Raw genomic sequence first — 23588 nt, forward strand, 5'->3', positions numbered from 1 at the left:
CCCAGTTAGGGTACATATGGGGAGTGACAAATGAACACACAAGTAAGTGGAAAAACAAATGAATACTTCTCTACCCCCCCCCCACCTTTCCTCTATCTCTCCAAAATCAATCAATAAATACAAAAAAAAAAACCTGTGGGAAATATTAGTTGAAAACCCTATAAACTACTATAGCTAGATCCTAATGCAACCAGAACACTGTAAAGTAAAAGAATATTGCTTATCAATTCCCACAATAGCATATTTACATTCAGGCTTTCTGCAATGGCTTTCCTCAAGAGCTCCTCCTCTTCCTCCTCCTGGCTGTTCACTTCCCTAGCTTCCTGCTCACTCATTTTGAGAGCCAGAGCAAACTGTTCTTCTTCTGTCATTTCTGTAAGAAGACAGGGAAAAAGAGGGGAGGGACACCACAACCAGTGAATAAGCATGGAGGCAAAAAATAGAATTATTCAAATTTTTATGTGAAGACACTATACACCATTTAATATAATTTTACAATCTTATAAACGAGGAAAGCCCCCAAAAGTAGATCAATAGCAAAAGTTACAAGAATCCTGGGTTTAAAAGAGTGTGAGCTCCTATGAAGGCAAACTTTTTGTCTCTTTTGTTCACTATTTTATCTCAAAAATATGGGAAGCAGGGGGCAAAAGTAGGTTTACAGTTGTGAGTACACAAAACACATTTTATTCTTGTATTATTGTTTATTTATTAATTATTATACTATTTATTATTATTAATTACTTTTGTCCACTCCTATAAAAAAGAAGCCTGGAAACTGGTAGATACTCACATACATGGTGAATGAATAAACAGAGGAACAGGCTACATGTAACACTGCTTTATGCTCAATATTTAACCAGAATAATTTTGCTTATTAGAATCCTCTTGGGTCTGGACTGTAGTGGTGTACACTATAGTGGATAGAGTGTCAACCCAGAACACTGAAGCCGCTGGTTCAAAACTCTGGGCTTGCCTCATCAAGGCACATACAACAAGTAAGCTATGAACAACTAAAGTGAAGCAACTACGAGTTGATACTTCTCACTCCTCTCTCTGTAAAATGAATAAATAAAATATTTAAAAAGAAAAAGAATCCTCTTGGTGAAACTGTTTACCCTGCATAAAAGGCCACTCCTAGTGACTAGAATGTGATCTCTAAACATCATTTCCCATTAACAGCAATTGAAGCACCTTGGAGAAATGGCTGGTTCAAAGTCTGAAAGATGAGCTAGAATATCTGTCCTGTGAGCAAGGACATTACAATGGTTCTATCAAAAGAACTTGAGAGCCAACTTAAAAAGGTTCTCACTGGCGGCCCTGGCTGGTTGGCTCAGTGGTAGAGCGTCGGCCTGGCGTGCAGAAGTCCCGGGTTCGATTCCCGGCCGGGGCACACAAGGGGAAGCGCCCATCTGCTTCTCCACCCCTCCCCCTCTCCTTCCTCTCTGTCTCTCTTCCCCTCCCGCAGCTGAGGCTCCATTGGAGCAAAGATGGCCCGGGCGCTGGGGATGGCTCCTTGGCCTCTGCCCCAGGCGCTAGAGTGGCTCTAGTCGCGACAGAGCGATGCCCCGGAGGGGCAGAGCATCGCCCCCTGGTGGGCAGAGTGTAGCCCCTGGTGGGTGTGCCAGGTGGATCCCGGTCGGGCGCATGCGGGAGTCTGTCTGACTGTCTCTCCCTGTTTCCAGCTTCAGAAAAACACACAAAAAAAAAACACCAAAAAAGGTTCTGGCATAAACTGGAACATTAATAAAAATAATGAATGGAATGAATTAAAACACAATAAATATGCTTACATCTAGGAATTAATAAGGATACTTTAAAAAACACAACATTGTTGAAGAATGTCAGTGAGGAAAAAAAAAAAAGAATGTCAGTGAGTTGATTACTTTGAAAACTGGTAAATAAAAGGATAGAAAAACAAGTTTTTGTCTTTCTCTTCCAATACAAGCTATGCTTCTGGGTAACCAAAGAGATGAAGAAAAGTTTCTCTTTAAAGAATTATTCTAGCTCATAAAAATGTTTTTTAAAAATGATAGAATAGGCCCTGGCCAGTTAGCTCAGTGGTAGAGCGACGGACCAGCATGTGGAAGTCCCAGGTTCAATTCCCGACCAAGGCACACAGGAGAGGTGCCCATCTGCTTCTCCACCCATCTTCCTCTCCTTTATCTCTATCTCATTCTTCCCCTCCCACAGCCAAGGCTCCATTGGATCAAAGTTGGCCAGGACACTGAGGATAGCTCCACAGCCTCCACCTCTGGCGCTAGAATGGCTCTGGTTGCAACAGAGCAACACCCCAGATGGGCAGAGCATCGCCCCCTAGTGGGCTTGCCAGGTGAATCCTGGTCAGGCACATGCAGGAGTCTGTCTCTCTGCCTCCTCGGTTCTCACTTCAGAAAAATTTAAAATAATTTAAAAAAAAGATACAATATCACCATTTTGTACAATGTTTATGAAGAGGATTTTGGCACTGTCTAACAAACTACATGTATGACCTAGCAATCCCAATTCTAACAATTTCATCTAAAGATATACTTCAAATTAAAAGAAAAATAAATATGCCCTCATTTTTCATTGTAGCATTGTTTGAACTAGTAAAACACTAAAAGCTACTTAATGACCAACATAGAACATTGCTTGATTAAACTCTGGTATACACACATATAACTGTAAAAAAAAAAAGAATAAGAAAGATATCTATAGACAGGGAATAATTTCAAAAATATAAAATTAAGAAAAAAGCAAAGTACAAAAAAGTGTATATATATATATATATATGGTATGCAACATTTTATGTAACAAAGGAGAAACAACAGAAATACATATACCTGTTTATTTTTGCGAATAGTGACACAAAAAGAACAAGTAAAAACTTAATCCAAAGTAAAAACTAATCCAAGTGGTTAACTATAGGAAGTTGGGAATAAGGTGGAAAGTGTAAGAAACAGAGGGACACTTCTTTGGCTATACTTTTCTTATGGCTATCACTTATAAAATCATGTAAATGTTATATTTTCAAAAAGTAAAATAAAATCATTTGGGATTGTAGACCCCTAAAATTGAATCCAAACAGTAAAAAATGCACCAAACTGAATTGAAATACCCTTAATGAAAAGGAAAGCATAACATATCAAAATCTGTGGGATGCACCTAACACGTTTACAGGGAAATATATAACTTTACATGATCAAATTAGAGAAGAAAAATGTTTAAAATTAGTGATCTAAACCTCCTACTTTAGGAAAATAAAGAGTGAAATTAACCCAAAGTAAGTAGAAGAATTATCAAAAGCAGAAACCAACAAAACAGGAAATGACATTCAGTAGAGAAAATAAAGAAACAAAAAATTGGTTCTATGCAGCCCTGACTGGGTAGCTCAGTTGGTCAGAGCATCATCCCAAAAGCAGAGACTGCTGGTTTGATCCCTGGTCAGGGCACACAGAGGAACAGATTAATGTTCCTGTCTCTCTTTCTCCCTTTCTCTCTCTCTCTAAACTCAATAAATAATAAAAAAAAATTTTAATTGGTTCTATGCATAAAACTCCTAGAAGAAAGTATAGGCAATAAATTCTCTGACATTGTTCTTAGAATTTTTTGGATATAACTGCTCAGACTAGAAAAACAAAAGAAAAATAAACAAATGGGACTATATTAAACTAAAAAGTTTCACACAGCAAAAGAAAACATCAACAACATAGCCAGACTGGCAGTGGCGCAGTGGATAGAGCGTCGAACTGGGATGCGGAGGACCCAGGTTCGAGACCCCGAGGTTGCCAACTTGAGCACAAGCTCATCTGGTTTGAGCAAAGCTCACCAGCTTGGACCCAAGGTCGCTGGCTCAAGCAAGGGGTTACTCAGTCTGCTGTAGCCCCCCCGCCCCGGTCAAGGCATATATGAGAAAGCAATCAATGAACCACTAAGGTGTCGCAACGAAAAACTAATGATTGATGTTTCTCATCTCTCTCCATTCCTGTCTGTGCCTATCTATCCCTCTCTCTGACTCTCTGTCACTGTAAAAAAAAAAAAAGAAAAGAAAACATCAACAAAATAAAAAACAACCTACCGAATGGGAGAAGATATTCATTCACCCATGATATATCCAATAATGGGTTAATATCCAAAATTTATAAAGAACTCATACAGCTTAACATCAAAAAACAATCTAATGAAAACAGCCCTGGCCGGTTGGCTCAGTGGTAGAGCGTCGGCCTGGCGTGCAGAAGTCCGGGTTCGAATCCCGGCCAGGGCACACAGGACAAGCACCCATCTGCTTCTCCACCCCTCCCCCTCTCCTTCCTCTCTGTCTCTCTCTTTCCCTCTCGCAGCGAGGCTCCATTGGAGCAAAGATGGCCCGGGCGCTGGGGATAGCTCCTTGGCCTCTGCCCCAGGCGCTGGAGTGGCTCTGGGCGCAACAGAGCGATGCCCTGGAGGGGCAGAGCATCGCCCCCTGGTGGGCGTGCCGTGTGGATCCCAGTCGGGTGCATGCGGGAGTCTGTCTGACTGTCTCTCCCCGTTTCCAGCTTCCGAAAAATACAAAAAAAAAAACACAATCCAATGAAAACATGTGCAGAGGACCGGACCGGAACAGACATTTCTCCAAAGAGGACATACAGATGACCAGAGGACATATGAAAAGACGTTCAATGTCACTAATCATCAGAGGAATGCAAATTAAAAACAAAATGAGGCCCTGGCCAGTTGGCTCAGTGGATAAAGCATTGGTCAGGAGTGAGGAAGTCCTAGGTTGGATCCCTGGTTAGGGTACACATGAGAAGTGACCATTTGCTTCTCTTCCCCTCCTCTATCCCTATCTCTCTCTCTTCCCCCCACATAGCCAGTAGCTCACTGGTTCAAGTGTTGGCCCCGCGCACTGAGAATAGCTTGGTTAGTCCAAGAATCACCCTCAGGCACTGAAGATAGCTCAGTTGACTCAAACATCAGCCCCAGAGAGGGGTTGATAGGTGGATCCCAGTTAGGGGTCCTTCTCTCACTAAAAAAAAAAAAAAAAAAAGGAAGGAGGGAAAGAAAGGAGGAAGTGAAGGAAGGAGGAAGGGAAGGGGAAAATCCACAATGAGATATCACCTCACACCTATCAGAATGGCTGTCATCAATAAATCAACACATAACAAGTGCTGGTGCGGACCTGGAGAAAAGAAAACCCTGTGCAGTGTTGATAAGATCGCAGATTGGTGCCACCATTATAGAAATCAGTACAGAGGTTCTGACCCAGCAATTCCATTTGTGGGTATATCAGAAGAAACCCAAAACACTAATCAAAAGGATATATGCTCCCCTATGTTCAATGCAACATTTATAATAGCCAAACTATGGAAGCAACCCAGGTAACAATCAACAGACGAGTGGATAAAGGATGTGGTACATACATACAATGGCATATTTATTACTCAACCATAAAAAAAAATAAAATCTTACCATATGAGATAACATAGATAGACCTAGAGAATATTATGCTAAGTCAGACAGAAAAAGACAAATATCTTATGATTTCACTTTATATATATATATATATATATATATATATATATATATATATATATATGGAAACTAAAAACAAAATAAACAGACAAAATAGGAACAGACTCAGACATACAGAGAATAAACTGAGGGCTGCCTGATGGAAGGGGGATTGGAAGCTGGGTAAAAAAGGTGAAGGAATTGAGAAGTACAATTTGGTAGTTACAAAACAGTCAAGGCAATGTAAAGTACAGCAGAGAGAATATAGCGATAATACTGTAATAACTACGTACGGGGCCAGGTGAGTACTAGAATTATAAGGGCAATCACTCGTAAATTATGTAATTGTTTAACCACTATGTTGTGTACCTGAAACAAATATAAAATAGTACTGAATGTCAACTGAAACTGAAAAATAAACTGTTTGATATCATAAAAAATTTGGTTCTATGAAAGGGTCATAAAATTTATAAAACTAACAAAGAAAAAAAACACACAAAGCAGTATCAGGAATAAAAAAAGGAGATATATCACTACAGATTCTACAATCATGCAAAGATCATTAAGGGAATAACATGAACAGTTTCATGCCAATAAATCTGACAGTTTGGATCATGCATTCTCAACAGGAATGTTATAATTACCAAGTGGAAAGAATTGGTTCTTGAAGGTCAAAAAGTCCTATTCTCTTTATGTATAAAACACAGATATACAAGCCCTGACCAGATGGCTCAGTGGTAGAGCATTGGCCCGGTGTATGAATGTCCCAGGTTTGATTCCAGCCAGGGCACAAAGGAGAAGCACCCATCTGCTTCTCCCCCTTCCCCTCTCCTTCCTCTCTGTCTCTCTCTTCCCCTCCCACAACCAAGACTACATTGAAGCAAAGCTGGCCCGGGCACTGAGGATGGCTCCATGGCCTCTGCTTCAGGTGCTACAATGGTTCCAGTTGCAACAGAGCAATGCCCCAGATGGGCAGAGCATCGCCCCCTAGTGGGCTTGTCAGGTGGATCCCAGTCAGGCACATGCAGGAGTCTGTCTCTCTGCCTCCCTGGTTCTCACTTCAGAAAAATACAAATAAAACAAACAAACAAACAAAAGAAAAAACCACAGACAAACAATCAGTATAAATAGTACATAAACAGGATATAGATAGCATTACCTATGGTACTAAAAGTCTGTGGGGTAATTAGGAGAAAAAATGTCTAAAAAGGATCCTTTGGCGAACTATGAAGAAGGATTGAAAAACACTGACTTAGTCAAAACAAACAAAATGAAACAAATAAAAAAAATAAAAAACAAATTATGAAAACGGACACAAAAGAAACAGAAAATATGAATAGCCTTATAACTATTAAAGAAATTGAATTTATAATTAAAAACTTTTCCATAAAGAAAATTCCAGAGCCATCTGACATTTATCACTGGTAAACTCTATAAAAAAAATAAAGAAAAAGAGATATCAAAGTAATTCAGAAAATAAAAGACTGGCCCTGCTGGTCAGCTCAGTTGGTTAGAACGTTGTCCTAATATGCCAAGGGTGCAGGTTTGATCTCTAGTCAGGGCACAAGAATCAACCAATGAATGCATAAATACACGGAATAGCAAATCAATGTTTCTCTCCCTCTCTCTCAAACAATAAATTTTAAAAAATTTTAAAGAAAATAAAAAAAAACAAATCTTCCCAAATTGATTTATAGAGTCAACACAATCCCAATAATATGGCCAGGTTGCTCAGTGGATAAAGCATCCTCCCTGCATACCAAGGTTGCAGGTTGGATTCTTCAATCAGGGCACATAAGAGAAGCAGCCAATAAGTACATAACTAAATGGAACAATGAGTTGATGCTTCTCTCTCTCTCCCATCCCCTTTTCCTTCCCCCCCCCCCCCCTCTCTCTCTCTCTCTTTCTCTCTCTCTCTCAGCAATGAAAAATAAAAATTTAAAAGAGGCAGTGGCACAGTGGATAGAGCGTCAGACGGGGACGCAGAGGACCCTGGTTCGAAACCCTAAGGTCACCAGCTTGAGTTTGAGTGCAGGCTCATCCGGCTTGAGCATGAGATCATGGACATGACACCACGGTCGCTGACATGAGCACAAGGTTGCTGGCTTGAGTCCAAGGTCACTCGCTTGAAGAAGGGGTCACTTGCTCTACTGTAGCCAGCCAGTCAAGGCACATATGAGAAAGCAGTCAGTGAACAACTCAGGATACTAAAGGAGCTGCAATGAAGAATTGATGCTTCTCATCTCTCTCCCTTCCTGCCTGTCTGTCCCTGTCTGTTCCTCTCTCTGTCTCTGTTACAAAAAAACAAATAACAAAAAATTCCCAATAAGCTCGTTTAATGAAACATAACCGAAAATTCAGAAATAGATTCACAGATTGATTTTCAATACAGAAGGAACAGATTATTCAATAAATAGTACTAGAACTAGATATCTATAAAGAAAAAAAGAGCCAGACCAGTGATGGTGCAGTGGATAGAGCACACTGACCTAGGATGCTGAGGGCCCATGTTTGAAACTTCAAGATCTCCAGCTTGAGCACGGGGTTGCCAGCTTGAGCATGGGATCATTAACATGATCCTGTGGTCATTGGCTTGAGCCAAAAGGTTGCTGGCTTGAAGCCCAAGGTCACAGGCTTGAGCCTACGGTTGCTGGCTTAAGCAAGGGGTCACTGGCTTAGCTGGAGCCCCCCCAGTCAAGGTATATATGAGAAGCAGTCAATGAACAACTAAAGTGCCACAACTACAAGTTGATACTTCTCATCTCTCTCCCTTCCTTCCTTCTCTCTCTGGCTCTCACTAAAAAAAACCAACCAAACAAACAAACAAAGAACTTAAAACCCTTACTTCATACTATATACAAAAATTAACTTGGAGAGCCAGTTGGCTCAGTGGTAGAGCGTCAGCCTGGCATGTGGATGTCCCAGGTTTGATTCCTGGTCAAGGCACACAGGAGAAGCAACCATCTGCTTCTCCACCCCAACCCCTCCCTCTTCTCTCTCTCTCTCTCTCTTCCCTCCCTGCAGCCATGGCTTGATTAGTTCTGGTGAGCTGGCCCTGGGCACTGAGGATGGCTCCATGACCTCTACCTCAGGTGCTAAAAATAGCTCAGTTGCCAAGCAATAGAGCAATGGCCTCAGACAGGCAGAGCATCGCAGGGCAGGGAGCTTGCTGGGTAGATCCCAGTCAGGGTGCATGCAGGAGTCTGTCTCTATGCTTCTCCTCCTCTTACTTAATAAAATAATTAATAAATAAATAACTCAAAATGGATTGTACATCTAAATACTAAAGCTAAAACTAGAACTCTAGGGGAAAAAACACAGGTGAAAATCTTTATAACCTTGAAGTAGTCAAAGTTTGCTTAGACAAGACCCAGAAAGAAAAAAGAATTCCATTAAAGAAAAAAAATAGAACCTAATCAAAATTTAAAACTTCTCTTTATTAAGAAAATAAAAAGGTAAGCCACAAAATGGGAGAACACAGTATAGTCACAATATATGTAATCTGACAAAAGACTTGTATCCAGAATATATAAAGAAATCCTACAGTTGAAATAAAACACAATCTAATTTTTAAAATGAGCAGGGGATCTGAACAAATATTTCACAAAACAAAATATCAGAATGACCAATTAAGCACATGGAAAGATCATTAGTTATCAGGAAAATGCAAGTTAAAATGAGATACCATTACACACCACTAGACTAGCTAAAATGAAAAAGATTAACCTTCCTAACAAAGTCACTAAGTAAAAATAAAAAAGTTGATTACATCCTTTCTATTCAATTTAAAAGAAAGAAAACCCATGTAATACAAAAGAAGTAAGTCTGAGTTCTTTGTAATACTCTTTTTCAAAACATCCTATTCTCTGAAGGCTTTGCTACATTAACTGAAGTGTTTTTCAGACTCTGTCCTCTTGCACCACCATTAAAACAAGAACTTTAACTTGATGTGATTCTCTTTTCTAGGTCATAAAAAGGAAGCTCCAGAGCCAGACTGCTTGGGTTTAAATCTGATTTTACAATTTACTTTAGTTGTACAATCTTGAGCAGGTTACTTATCCTCTGTACCTGGGTACTGGTCTCTGATAATCTTGCTCCTCTTTTACTCTGCTTCTTTTAATCTGCTATGAACATGCATTTAATACACTCGACTTTATTTATTTATTTATTTATTTATTTATTTTAAAATAAATTTTTATTAATGGTAATGGGATGACATTAATAAATCAGGGTACATATATTCAAAGAAAACATGTCTAGGTTATTTTGTCATTAAATTATGTTGCATACCCCTCGCCCAAAGTCAGATTGTCCTTCGCCACCCTCTATCTAGTTCTCTGTGCCCCTCCCCCTCCCCCTAACTCTCCCCCTGTCCTCCCTCCCCCCACCCCTGGTAACCACCACACTCTTGTCCATGTCTCTTAGTCTCATTTTTATGTTCCACCAATGTATGGAATCATGTAGTTCTTGTTTTTTTCTGATTTACTTATTTCACTCCTTATAATGTTATCAAGATCCCACCATTTTGCTGTAAATGATCTGATGTCATCGTTTCTTATGGCTGAGTAGTATTCCATAGTGTATATGTGCCACATCTTCTTTATCCAGTCTTCTATTGAAGGGCTTTTTGGTTGTTTCCATGTCTTGGCCACTGTGAACAGTGCTGCAATGAACATGGGGCTACATGTGTCTTCACGTATCAATGTTTCTGAGGTTTTGGGGTATATACCCAGTAGAGGGATTGCTGGGTCATAAGGTAGTTCTATTTGCAGTTTTTTGAGGAACCTCGACTTTAGAAAGTCTCAGGTATATACCATGCTTTTATACTACTTGGTTCACATATCTAAAAAGAGGTAATATTCAAGGATGTTATAAGGACTAAATAGCCCTGTCCTGAAATATGGACATACCGGGTTCGATTTCTGGTCAAGGCACACAGGATAAGCAACTATCTGTTTCTCTCCCCCTTGCTCTCCCCCTTCTTTCCCTCTTCCCCTCCTGCAGCCAGTGGCTCGACTGGTCTGAGTGTTAGCCTCAGGTGCTAAAAATAGCTTAGTTGATTCTAGCATCAGCTCCAGACAGGGGTTACTGGGTGGATCCTGGTCAGGGCGCATACAGGAGTCTGTCTCACTGTCTCCCCTCCTCTCACTTAAAAAAAAAAAGATTAAATAATACAACACATGTAAAACAGTTAGAATACTGCTTGGCATATAACAAGTAACCAATAATTAATTATTACATTAATTAATAATTATGTGTTGTATTAAAGAAATCCAAAACTTTAATTCCAATTATCTAACTCAGTCATTTAATGTATATATAATTGACAACACAGAGCCACATAACTTGACAAAGTTACCATTAAAAATTTACTTTAACCATTCAGAATTAAACCAGACTTAAAAGGACACTCTCATTCACTAACTGTCTCTCATTTTCACACATCAAAGACTGATCTGAGACTAAAGTTCAATAAATATTGCTGTTAACTAAAACATTTTACATGAACTCTCTACTAAATAAAAAGCCAACCATAAGAAGAAAGGGAAAAACTGGAATTACACCTGGGAGCACACTCCTTTTAAGGAAATTGGCAGCAAGTGTCAACCTTAGAATCTCCAACTGAACTGGCCGACTCAGCTTATCAACTGATTCTGCCAAGCTAAACTCAGAGTAGTACACAATTTGTGTGAAAGCTGATTATGCTGGTCATAATTTATTATGATTAATGTCTCCCAACATTCAGGTTAGCCTCCCACTGAGATGTGCAAACAGACTATTAATAATAATTCAGAATGTAAAACTAGATAGTACATATCAAGAGAACCTGTATAATTTGTGAGTACTTAAAATGGCTGAAAGAGAACATTTCATATGACAAAAAAATAAACAAGATAAATTATTTTCCCACCCAAATCTTTTCCTAAGAACCCTCTTTTCTAAATCAGATATAGCTCTTCAACTCTGGTAAAGCTGATATACCTAACCTACATATTGCCAGTTAGAGTGTAAATTTAGAAAACACTTTTAAAATCAATAATGTGGCCCTGGCCAGTTGGCCAATTGACAGAGCATCAGCCTGCCGTGAGGATGTCCCAGAGTCAATCCCTGATCAGGGCACACATGAAAAGCGACCATCAGCTTCTCTTCCCCTCCCTCTCCCCCTTCTCTCTCTCCTCCCCACAGCTAGTGTCTCAATTGGTTGAAACGTTGACCCTGGGTGCTAAGGATAGCTCAGTTAATTCAAGCATCAGCCCCAGGCAGGGGTTGCCAGGTGGATCCTGGTCAGGACGCATGTATAAGCCTGTCTCTATCTCCCCTCCTGAAAGAAAAAGAAAGAGGAAAGGAAAGGGAAGGAAATTAAGGGAGGGAAGGGGAGTAGAGGGGAAGGGAGGGGAAAAAAAGAGGGAGAGAAAGAAAAAGAGAGAGAAAAGAAGATGAAAGAAAGAGAGAGAGAGAGAAAGAGAAATAAATAAATAAATAAATAAATAAATAAATAAATAAATCCCTGTGTCATACCCTATAGAAGCACATTCTCAAAGTGATACCACATCTAGGAATTTACCCAAAGCAATCACTGAAAAGAAGAAAAGTGCTATCCACAAAAAGATGTTCACCACACTATTATCTATAAAAGCACTGACTTAGATCCTGGCAGGGTAGCTCAGCTAGTTAGAGCATAGTCTTTATACACCAAGGTGGCAGGTTTGATACCCAATCAGGGCACATACAAGAATCAACAAATAAATGTATAATTAAGTGGAACAACAAGTCCATGTTTCTCTCTCTCTTTTTCTCTCTCTCTCTAAAAGTCAATCTAAAAAATATCTATCTATATATATACATATATACACACACACACACACAAAAGAGCACTGACTTAAATGCCTAAAACATGGCAATGGTTAAGTAAAGTACAACATGTTAACTAAAGAGACTCAGAAGTTATCAAAGTGCTAATCATAAAGATAAAAAATAATATAAAGTATGTAAAAGCCAAATGAAAATATAATGGGGTGAACACACCAACTTCTGGTTCTACACATAGAGTCTGGAGTTTGGCACTCTGTCCTAATGGCAAATACAAAGCTAAATAGACTAAAAGTCAAACTCTTCATGGACCCCTAAGAGGGGAGGGAGGACACAGGACTAACTGCTGCCCCCAAGATGGAGAGATGGCAGGGGAATACAGGGGATCACTGCTTGTCAAAGCAAAGACGCAATAATGGAAACTGACACATAATCCAGTGCCGGGGTAAGCAAACCTAAATGCAACTGTAAAATTGCTGGGGGCTCAGTGCGGACAAGTTTAAGAGTTAAAACCTCCAGAGGTATTTTGTCATAGGGGGCCCCCACACTTTTGTTTTACCTCTAAGACAGGGGTCGGGAACCTATGGCTCATGAGCCAGATGTGGCTCTTTTGATGGCTGCCCCTGGCTCACAGACAAATCTTTAACAGGTGGCTGGAGCCAATCACAGCTGACCTCCGGGACAACACCAAATTTTTATTGGATAATGCATAACGTACACAGGTTGTTGTGAGGTCAGGAAGTAAACTTCTTTCCTTTTAATCAAGTAGTCAGCTAGCTAATTGCAGAAACCCTTTTGACGAAGAAGATGGCTAAAAAGATAAAAAGATGAAGAGTATTGTACTTTTCAGCAGGAATGGACAGAGGAATTCGCCTTTGTGAAGAGAGCAGGTTCTGCAGTGTGTCTAATATGCAATGATAAAATTGCATCGATGAAACAGTCAAATATAAAGCAGCACTTTGACACACGCCATACTACATTTGCCTCAAAATATCCAGCGGGGGACAGCAGGAAGAAAGCATGTCAAGAGCTACTGTGCAGAGTGCAAGCTAGTCAACAGCAAATTCGTGTGTGGACCCAACAAGGTGACTGGAATTGGGCTAGCTTTGCTGGTGCTTTAGCAATTGTGAGAAACGGAAAGCCGTTCACAGATGGGGGGTATGCCAAAACATTCATGCTTGATGTTGTCAATGAAATTTTTGACGACTTTTCGAATAAAGACAAGATAATCAAACGAATAAAACACATGCCTCTGTTCTGTCGGCAAGAACTGTTCACGATCGTACCATCATGATGGCAAATCAAATTGAGGCAACACAAATGAAGAACATAAATGCAGCACCATTCTTTTCTCTCGCTTTGGATGAGTCAACAGACGAAAGCCATTTATCCCAGTTCAAGGTATGCTGTCGGTGACAACTACGTGAGGAAAGTCTTGCTGTTTTGCCTATGAAATAGACAACAAGAAGGGAGGATTTATTCAAGTCTTCCACTGAGTTCGCTAAAGAAAAAAATCTACCGATGGATAAACTTATTTCGGTGTGTACTGATGGTGCTCCGTGCATGGTGGGGAAAAACAGAGGATTCGTAGTGCTTCTTCATGAACATGAAAAGAGACCCATCCTAAGTTTTCACTGCATCCTACATCAGGAGGCGCTATGTGCTCAGATGTGTGGTGAACAGCTTGGTGAGGTGATGTTGCTGGTCATTCGGGTGGTCAACTTTATTGTTGCCAGAACTTTAAATGATTTAAATGATCACCAGTTTAAAACACTGCTGGATGAAGTTGGGAATAATTATCCTGGTCTGCTTCTGCCCAGCAATGTGCATTGGTTGTCAAGAGGGAAGGTGCTCAGCCGTTTCGCGGCTTGTCTGAGCGAAATGCAGACTTTTCTTGAAATGAAAAACATCGAGCATCCTGAGTTAGCTAACACTGAGTGGTCCTCAAGTTCTACTATCTCGTGGACATGACTGAACATCTGAACCAGCACAATGTGAAAATACAAGGCGTTGGAAATACAGTCTTATCCCTTCAACAAGCAGTGTTTGCATTTGAAAACAAGCTGGAACTCTTCATGGCTGACATTGAAACAGATCATTTACTACACTTGGAAAAACTGGGAGAGTTTAAAGATGCATGCACAGCAAGTGACCCTGCTCAACATCTTGATCTCCAGCAGCTAGCAGGCTTCACATCTAAACTCCTGAGGTCATTCAAAGCACGCTTTGGAGAATTTCGTGAGCGCACTCTTTTTTTCTTTTCTGAAGCTGGAAACGGGGAAAGACAGTCAGACAGACTCCCGCATGCGCCCGACCGGGATCCACCCGGCACGCCCACCAGGGGCGACACTCTACCCACCAGGGGGCGATGCTCTGCCCCTCCGGGGCGTCGCTCTGCGGCGACCAGAGCCACTCTAGCGCCTGGGGCAGAGGCCAAGGAGCCATCCCCAGCGCCCGGGCCATCTTTGCTCCAATGGAGCTTTGGCTGCGGGAGGGGAAGAGAGAGACAGAGAGGAAGGAGGGGAGCAGGGGTGGAGAAGCAAATGGGCGCTTCTCCTATGTGCCCTGGCCGGGAATCGAACCCGGGTCCTCCGCACGCCAGGCCGACGCTCTACCGCTGAGCCAACCGGCCACTCATCTTTTTAAGTTCATCATCCATCCACACAAGTGTGCAGCGGACAGCGCCGACCTGAGTTACATCCCCGGCGTCTCCGTCAGAGATTTTGAGCTACAAGTTTCTTACCTGAAGGCCGCAGACATGTGGGTGAATAAGTTCAAGTCACTGAATGAAGATTTGGAAAGACTTGCACGACAGCAAGCAGAGTTGGCGAGCAAACACAAGTGGGGAGAAATGAAAAAACTTCAACCTGCGGACCAGCTGATTGTCAAAACTTGGAACGCACTTCCCGTCACATACCACACACTGCAGCGTGTAAATATTGCTGTACTGACAATGTTTGGCTCTATGTATGCATGTGAGCAGTCTTTCTCACATCTGAAGAACGTTAAGACCAACCTATGATCACATTTAACGGATGGAAGTCTCAACGCCTGCATGAAGCTTAACCTCACCACGTATCAACCAGACTACAAAAGCCATTGGCAAAACCATGCAGCACCAGAAGTCGCATTCATGGTAAGAAGTACTTTATTCATCACTGGTTAGCAACAGCATAACAACGTTATTAAAAAGAATTCAGAGACTTATTGTACTTTAAAAGTGTTGGTCTTACATAAAATGCACACATTTACTTGTATTTAGTGTTAAACATATTATGACTCTCACAGAATTACATTTTAAAATATGTGGCGTTCATGGCTCTCTCAGCCAAAAAGGTTCCTGACCCCTGTTCTAAGAGTTCAACCAGGTTCTCACAATTAATATGGGGGAGGAGGAAAGGAACTATTCTGAAATATGCCAAAGTACCCTGTTCTTTTTAACTAGGCCTGCCCTGGGAGAAACTACAGTAGTTAACCAGAGCCCAAACTGATCAGAGTCTAACTGACTTGACGAAAGGGAAATACCAAGCTCTTATCTACTCTAGCCATTCTGTCCCATCTAAAGGGGGTGGGGGTGGGATGAAAAACATCTGAGAAACACTTGTGACGTTCAAAGACCAGATACACAAGCTCACTGAAAGACTGAGACCTAATCACAGAACCATCAAATGTTTCACCTACCCCTACATTTATACCACATTACTCAAGACCTATTTAGAAGTTTCTTTTATGCAGTACATCATGTCCAACTATCAGGAAAAAAATTAATGACATACTAAAAGGCAAAAAACAAACAAACCAAAAACACAATTTGAAGAGACAGAAACAGCCTGACCAGGCGGTGGCGCAGTGGATAGAGCGTTGGACTGGGATGCGGACGACCCAGGTTCGAGACCCGGAGGTCGCCAGCTTGAACGTGAGCTCATCTGGTTTGAGCAAAGCGCACCAGCTTGGACCCAAGGTCGCTGGCTCGAGCAAGGGGTTACTCGGTCTGCTGAAGGCCCGCGCTCAAGGCACGTATGAGAAAGCAATCAATGAACAACTAAGGTGTCGCAATGCGCAATGAAAAACTAATGATTGATGCTTCTCATCTCTCCGTTCCTGTCTGTCTGTCTCTGTCTATCCCTCACTCTGACTCCCTCTCTGTCTCTGTAAAAAAATAATAATAATAAAAAAAAAGGACAGAAACAGACATAGCTGAGATGTTGGAATTATCAGACTCAGAATTTAAAACAACTATGATTACTATACTAAAGTCTCTAATGGATAAAGCAGAGAGCCAGAGCATACAAGGACAGATGGAGAATGTAAATGGAGATGTAAATCCTAAGAAATAACCAAAAAGAAATACCAGAGATCGAAAACACACTAACAGAAATAAAGAATGCCTGTTATTAGTGGACTGAACACAGCTGAGGAAAATATCTAAGCTTGAGGATATACAATAGTAATAGAAACCCCAAACTAAAAAGCAAAGAGAACAAACTGAAAAGAATAAAACTGCAATTACAAAAGGTGGAACAAAGAGCAAAGAGAACAAACTGAAAAGAATAAAACAGACAATTACAAAAGGTGGAACAAACACATAATAGAATTATCAGAAGGAAAAGAAAGAAAAAGCAAAAGAAATAGGTGAAACAATGACTCAGAATTTCCCCATTTATTGTCAAATACCAAACCACAGATCCAGGGAGCTCTAAGAACACAAAACAGGAAAAATGCAAAAAACAACAACAAAAACCCTACAACTAAGCATTATCATTTTTAAACTATGGAAAATCTAATATAAAGAAAAAACTCTAAAAGAAGCCATAGAGAAAAAAAATCTTACCTATATAAAAATAAAAATAAGAATTACATCTGACTCAGAACCATGTAAGCAAGAAGAGAGTGGAAATATTTATGTCTCTCTCTCTGTCACACACACACACACAAGAAATTGGGAGTATACTGTTACACAGTCTTTTTTATTTATTTATTTTGGTGACAGAGACAGAGAGAGGGACAGATAGGGAAAGATAAACAGGAACAGAGAAAGATAAGAACCATCAATTTTTCGTTGTGGCACCTTAGTTGTTCATTGATTGCTTTCTCATACGTGCCTTGGCAGGGGCGGCGGGGGGGGGGGGGGACTACGGCAGAAAGAGTGACCCCTTGCTCAAGCCAGTGACCTTGGGCTCAGGCTGGTGAGCCTTGCTCAAACCAGATGAGCCCATGCTCAAGCCAGTAACATCAGGTTTTGAACCTGGGACTTCTGCTTCCCAGTCCAATGCTTTATCCACTGCACCACCTCCTGGTCAGCTTATTTATTTATTTTTTCTGAAGTGAGAAGCGGGGAGGCAGAGAGACAAACTCCTGCACGCGTCCGACCGGGATCCACCCAGCAAGCCCACTAGGGAACGATGCTCTGCCCATCTGGGGTGTTGTTCCATTGCAACCGGAGCCATTCAGCATCTGAGGCGGAGGCCATGGAACCAACCTCAGCGCCCAGGCCAACTATGCTCCAATGAAGCCTTGGATATGGGAGGGGAAGAGAGAGATAGAGAAAAAGAAGAGGTTAAAGGGTGGAGATGCAGATGGGCGCTTCTGTGTGCCCTGGCTGGGAATCAAACCCACACGGCGGTCCGACGCTCTACCACTGAGCCAATCAGCTATTTACTTACTTTTAAGTGAGAGGAGGAGGCATAGAGAAACAGACTCTCACATGCACCCCAACTGGGATACACCCTGCAACCCCCATCTGGGGATAGAAATCCTGCACATTGATGACCAAAGTGAGGTGTTGGGAGTAGAGGAGACACAAAGAAGAGTTTTTCCCTTATAATTTTACTAAGTGACTTTCCAAGTAAGTGGGATTATCTATATATTTTTTAATAAGAAAACAGGCAGGCTGAAAGCAGTCCACACATTATTAAAGTAAAGACTTAAATCCAAGTGTGCCTAAGTCTGAAGGTCACATTTCTTTTTTTTTACAGAGACAGAGAGAGGGATAGTCAGGACAGACAGACAGGAACGGAGAGATGAGAAGCATCAATCATTAGTTTTCATTGTGCATTGCGACACCTTAATTGTTCATTGATTGCTTTCTCATATGTGCCTTGACTGCAGGCCTTCAGCAAACCAAGTAACCCCTTGCTCGAGCCAGTGACCTTGGGTCCAAGCTGGTGAGCTTTTGCTCTAACCAGATGAGCCCGCGCTCAAGTTGGCAACCTCGGGGTCTCGAACCTGGGTACTCCATATCCCAGTCCGATGCTCTATCCACTGCTCCACCGCCTGATCAGGCCACATTTCTTTTTTTACATTTTTTTATTTTAATACTCTGCCTCTAATATGTCAACTATAAGCTATAGGTAACTGTAACTCCTAAAAATTTTAATGGAATCCAGAATAAATATAAAGTACATATATCCTTATTCAAAGAAACCTTTTCCTAATAAAGAAGCTAATGCAGGAACGGCCAACATATGGCCCACAGGCTGGATCGGCCCCTGTATGAATTTATGCCACCTGCAATTAAATTTTTAATATTTTCCGCTACTTTAAAATCTCAGCTACTCAGAAGCAGAAGCATCTTTAATTATTGGAAATCGAGATATGTAAGAAGATAGTGATACGTGAAAAAAATTCCACGTGTGATTAATCTAGGGTTAACTTCCAATAATTGGTCGAATGGATTCGCGATACTTCTTTATTTTTTAAAAAAATTCCATTATAAAAATTTACAACTTTTGTACTCATCTGCATTTGATACAAACTGTTTGACATTTAGTGGCGATGTGAAACCCACATTCTTTTAGGTGGAGTTGGCCAGTGCGCACCTAAGGTCAAACAATTCGTTATTTTTGTGGTCAAGTGTGCTGAATCAAGTGGCATTGTAGCATAAACCAGTGATCCCCAACCTTTTTTGGGCCACGGACCAGTTTAATGTCAGAAAATATTTTCACGGACCGGCCTTTAGGGTGGGACAAATAAATGTTATCACGTGACCGAGACAAGCATCAAGAGTGAGTCTTAGACGGACGTAACAGAGGGAATCTGGTCACTTTTTAAAAATAAAACATCGTTGAGACTTAAATATAAATAAAACGGACATAATGTAAGTTATTTATTCTTTCTCTGCGGACTGGTAACAAATGGCCCGCGGACCGGTACCAGTCCGCAGCCCGGGGGTTGGGAACCACTGGCATAGACAATAGCTGCAGTTGATAACTGAAAACGTGTCCAGGCTGTTTGTAAAACGAAATAATTGTTTTATTTGCGATATAACCCCTTCAAGCTCATTCTATTAATTAAATATTGTTTCGATTGCGATAGTTTGGATATTTATACAGTATGTAATTATATTTTTATTAAAATATATTTTTATTAAAATATTATTATATATTAAATTTTTTCACTCACATTCATAAACAAATTACATAATAAAATTCTGTTTACTTAAATGAATCATTTTTGTATTTAACATTTTTTAATTTTAATATTTTGTCCGGCCCATGAAAAAAGTTTTCTTTCTAATCCGGCCCAGGGGAAAAAATTGTTAGCCATGCCTGTGCTAATGTCAATTCTATGACTTAAAATTTCTAAACCGTTCTAAACATAAGAATGAAAACATACGTGCAATTTTTCTTTTACCCAAACATTTTGCTCTATTCGACTGTTTTGTCTTCGTTTTCTGCAATCCATTCTCCTCCTTCTGTTCCTGCTGCAAAATAAGAAATATGATCAGGATTGCTACCATTAAAAGTAGTACTCTTTCAATATCCTCTACAGGTAAGAGACTGCTGAGCCTCTGAAGAATCAGTGGTTGTAACATTCACAGAAAACATCAGTAAAAGATCCTTTACAATACCCCAAAAAATGTAGAATGAAAGTTAAATTACTGAGGCCCTGGCCCGTGCCTCAGTGGATAGAGCACTGGCCCGGCATACAGATGGCCCAGGTTTGATTCCCAGTCAGGGCACACAGGAGAAGTGGCTATCTGCTTTTCCTCCCTTCTCTCTCCCCCTTCAACAGCCACTGGCTCAATTGGTTCAAGCATGGCCCTGGGCACTGAGGATAGCGCCCTTGGAGCACATGAGCCTCAGGCACTAAAAAGAGCTCAGTACTTGAGCATCAGCCCCTGATGGTGTTGCCAGGTGGATTCTGGTTGGAGCACTGCGGAAGCCTGCCTCACTCCCTCTCTTCCTTTCATCTAAAAAAGTAAAAATAAGACTTTCCTTCAGCTAGTTTTCAGCAGATTATTCAGACTGTCCTATAATTTAGTTATAATTCCAGTTTGGTCCTGGGTAGACATAAATGTAGCTTCCATCTACTCTGCTGCCATCTTGGACATGCCAAGGAAAAAATTTTAAACCAAAGATTTTGAACCTATCAAGCAATCTTTCTGATATCAAGACTAAGAAAAACAGTATCTAACATGTAGTAATTCAGAAAATACTACACTCTCAAGGTTCTGTTAACAAACCTAATAAAAAACAAGCATCATTCAAGTAAAAGTCATTAGAGAAACTTTGGGAAAAAAATTGATGAATCTATATAAATAAAAATGTAAATGTTCATTTGTTCAAAATCTTAAATCTGCCTGACCAGGCAGTGGCGCAGTGAATAGAGCATCAGACTGGGATGCGGAAGACCCAGGTTCGAGACCCCGAGGTTGCCAGTTTGAGCGCGGGCTCATCTGGCTTGAGCAAAAAGCTCACCAGCTTGGACCCAAGGTCACTGGCTCGAGCAAGGGGTTATTCAGTCTGCTGAAGGCCCATGTCAAGGCACATATGAGAAAGCAATCAATGAACAACTAAGGTGTCACAATGCGCAATGAAAAACTAATGATTGATGCTTCTCATCTCTCCGTTCCTGTCTGTCTGTCCCTGTCTATCCCTCACTCTGACTCTCTCTGTCTCTGTAAAAAAATAAAATAAAATAAAATAAAATAAAAGCCACACAGAAAACTAAGCTTTAAAAAAAAAATCTTAAATCTCCAAAAGTTCTTACCGATTGCTTTGAAATTGACACAATGCTGCATTCGAATATATGCTTTTTATATACTTACTATTATATAAATACAGGTGTCACACCTGTGACAGGTAAAAACATGCTTTTTTTAAAAAACAGCGCCATCTGTTGGACATAAAAGCAACACAAGCTATACTAAATATTTTATGATTCCATTTCAATGTTTCCAATTTACGATCCATTTACATGCACCCAGACTTGAGGATGCACAGTTGTGAGCATGGTGATCATGTTCTGCAGCTTCAGATCTGCTTCGTTTTCAACAGAATGAATGTGACAGGCTGAGAGTGGCTGAAAGACGTCAACGAGAAATAGCAGATCAGCGTCAAACACGACTCCGTGCTCAGCAATCACGCGATTACAATAGATTTACATTCCAGTACAACCCAGCTGATGATTATAGTATCAGCCAGCATGTTCTCATCGGCACTATGACTGAAGTGTGTCCTTATTGCAAGACTCTGAAATTTAATGGAGAAACGAAAGGAATATGTTGCACCACTGAAAAAATTAAACTGCCTCAACTTGAAGAACCGCCAGAGCCATTAAAAACTTGGCTTACCTTATACCCGGCCGAATCAAAGCATTTTCTATCTAACACCAGGAAATAGAACTCATGCTTTCAAATGACGTTCAGCGCAGAAATTGTAACAGCTCAATTCATGCAAACTTTCAAAGCGAAAGGCCAAATTTATCATAAAGCCGGCTCCCTGCTTCCGTTCCCAGATGGTCAACATAAATTCCTAAGAATGTATTTCATCGGTGATGGCAATGATGAATTGAATGCATGCTGTGAAATTTCTACCAGAATAAAAAGGTCCATCGTTTCCCAATTGCAAGAGCTTCTTCACGAAAAAAATAATTTAGTACGTTTGTTCAAAACAGCAATTGACATGATGCCATCTGATACACATAAGATTGTTATTCATGCTGACAAAACAGCTGCTGGAGAACATGTGCGAAGATTCAATGCTCCAACTATAGACGAAGTGGCAATTGTTATAGTCAGAGATCAATTCCAACCTAGAGATATTGTTCTTCATCAGAGAAACAATCAATTGACAAAACTTGGAGAAACTCATCAATGCTACGATGCACTGCAATATCCAATCATTTTTTGGGATGGTGCTGATGGATATCACTTCAACGTTAAGATGATAAATCCAGCCTGACCAGGTGGTGGCGCAGTGGATAGAGCGTCAGACTGGGATGCAGAAGACCCAGGTTCGACCCCGAGGTCCCCAGCTTGAGCGCGGGCTCATCTGGTTTGAGCAAAAGCCCACCAGCTTGGACCCAGGGTCACTGGCCCCAGCAAGGAGTTACTTGGTCTGCTGAAGGCCCGCGGTCAAGGCATATATGAGAAAGCAATCAATGAACAACTAAGGTGTTGCAACACACAACGAAAAACTAATAATTCATGCTTCTCATCTCTCTCCGTTCCTGTCTGTCCCTGTCTATCCCTCTCTCTGACTCACTGTCTCTGTAAAAAATAAATAAATAAATACAATTAAAAAAAAAAATGATAAATCCAGTCAGTGGCGAAGAAACAAATATGAAATGCAGTGCTATGAACTATTATTCATACCGATTAAAGATTCGAGAGAATGAAGACAATCACATTTTGAAATGCCGTCAATTGTTTCACCAATACATCATAGATATGTATGCAAAAATCAAAACAGAACGTTTGATATTCATCCGTTTGAATCAGACCAAGCTTCACTCTGAAGAATACGTTCATTTGCGAGATGCAGTTGTAAATGATGGTAATACAACTAACGTTGGAAGACTAACGATTCTGCTATCTTCATATACAGGCAGTCCACGTCATATGCATGGGTATGCTCAAGATGCAATTGCGTATGATCATCACTACGGGCATCCAAACCTATTCATTCAATTCACATGCAATCCAGCTTGGGACGATATACAACAGCTCCTACTTCCTGGCCAATCGCGGGTGGATAGGCATGACATCATAGCATGTGTTTTCAGACAGAAGCTGAAATCACTGATGGATTTCATGGTAAAACATGAAATGTTTGGGTCTGTGCGCTGTAAAAAATTAATGAGTAACGTCGTAGAAGCAACAATCTTGACAGGACCTTTCAAAGGTGAAGATGTCCTCATTCCTCGCATTCCTATGATTCCAACAGTTATGCCATTTCAATTTAAGAGACTGCAATTCCCAATTTGATTGGCGTTTACAATCACCATCAACAAAGCTCAGGGCCAATCTTTAGAATTGTGTGCTTTAGATCTACACACGGATTGCTTCTCACATGGGCAATTATATG

General features: G+C 40.7%; 1 protein-coding gene across 5 annotated transcripts in view; it reads right to left on the bottom strand.

The window, feature by feature from the left end:
• The window catches only part of UIMC1 (ubiquitin interaction motif containing 1), a 153935-nt gene that overhangs the window by 84046 nt on the left and 46301 nt on the right, over positions 1–23588 (bottom strand). For 3 of the 5 annotated variants that reach the window (XM_066342609.1, XM_066342606.1, XM_066342607.1), the window contains exons 3-4: positions 19894–19981; positions 249–373 (exon numbers count right to left, since the gene is read on the bottom strand). In XM_066342609.1, coding sequence (XP_066198706.1) covers positions 249–373; positions 19894–19981 — 213 coding nt within the window. The remainder of the gene's footprint in view (positions 1–248; positions 374–19893; positions 19982–23588) is intronic. The other 2 variants (XM_066342608.1, XM_066342610.1) reach the window with 1 other exon arrangement.

This window comes from Saccopteryx leptura, chromosome 6 (genome assembly GCF_036850995.1).
Source record: "Saccopteryx leptura isolate mSacLep1 chromosome 6, mSacLep1_pri_phased_curated, whole genome shotgun sequence".
Taxonomy (NCBI): Eukaryota; Metazoa; Chordata; class Mammalia; order Chiroptera; family Emballonuridae; genus Saccopteryx; species Saccopteryx leptura.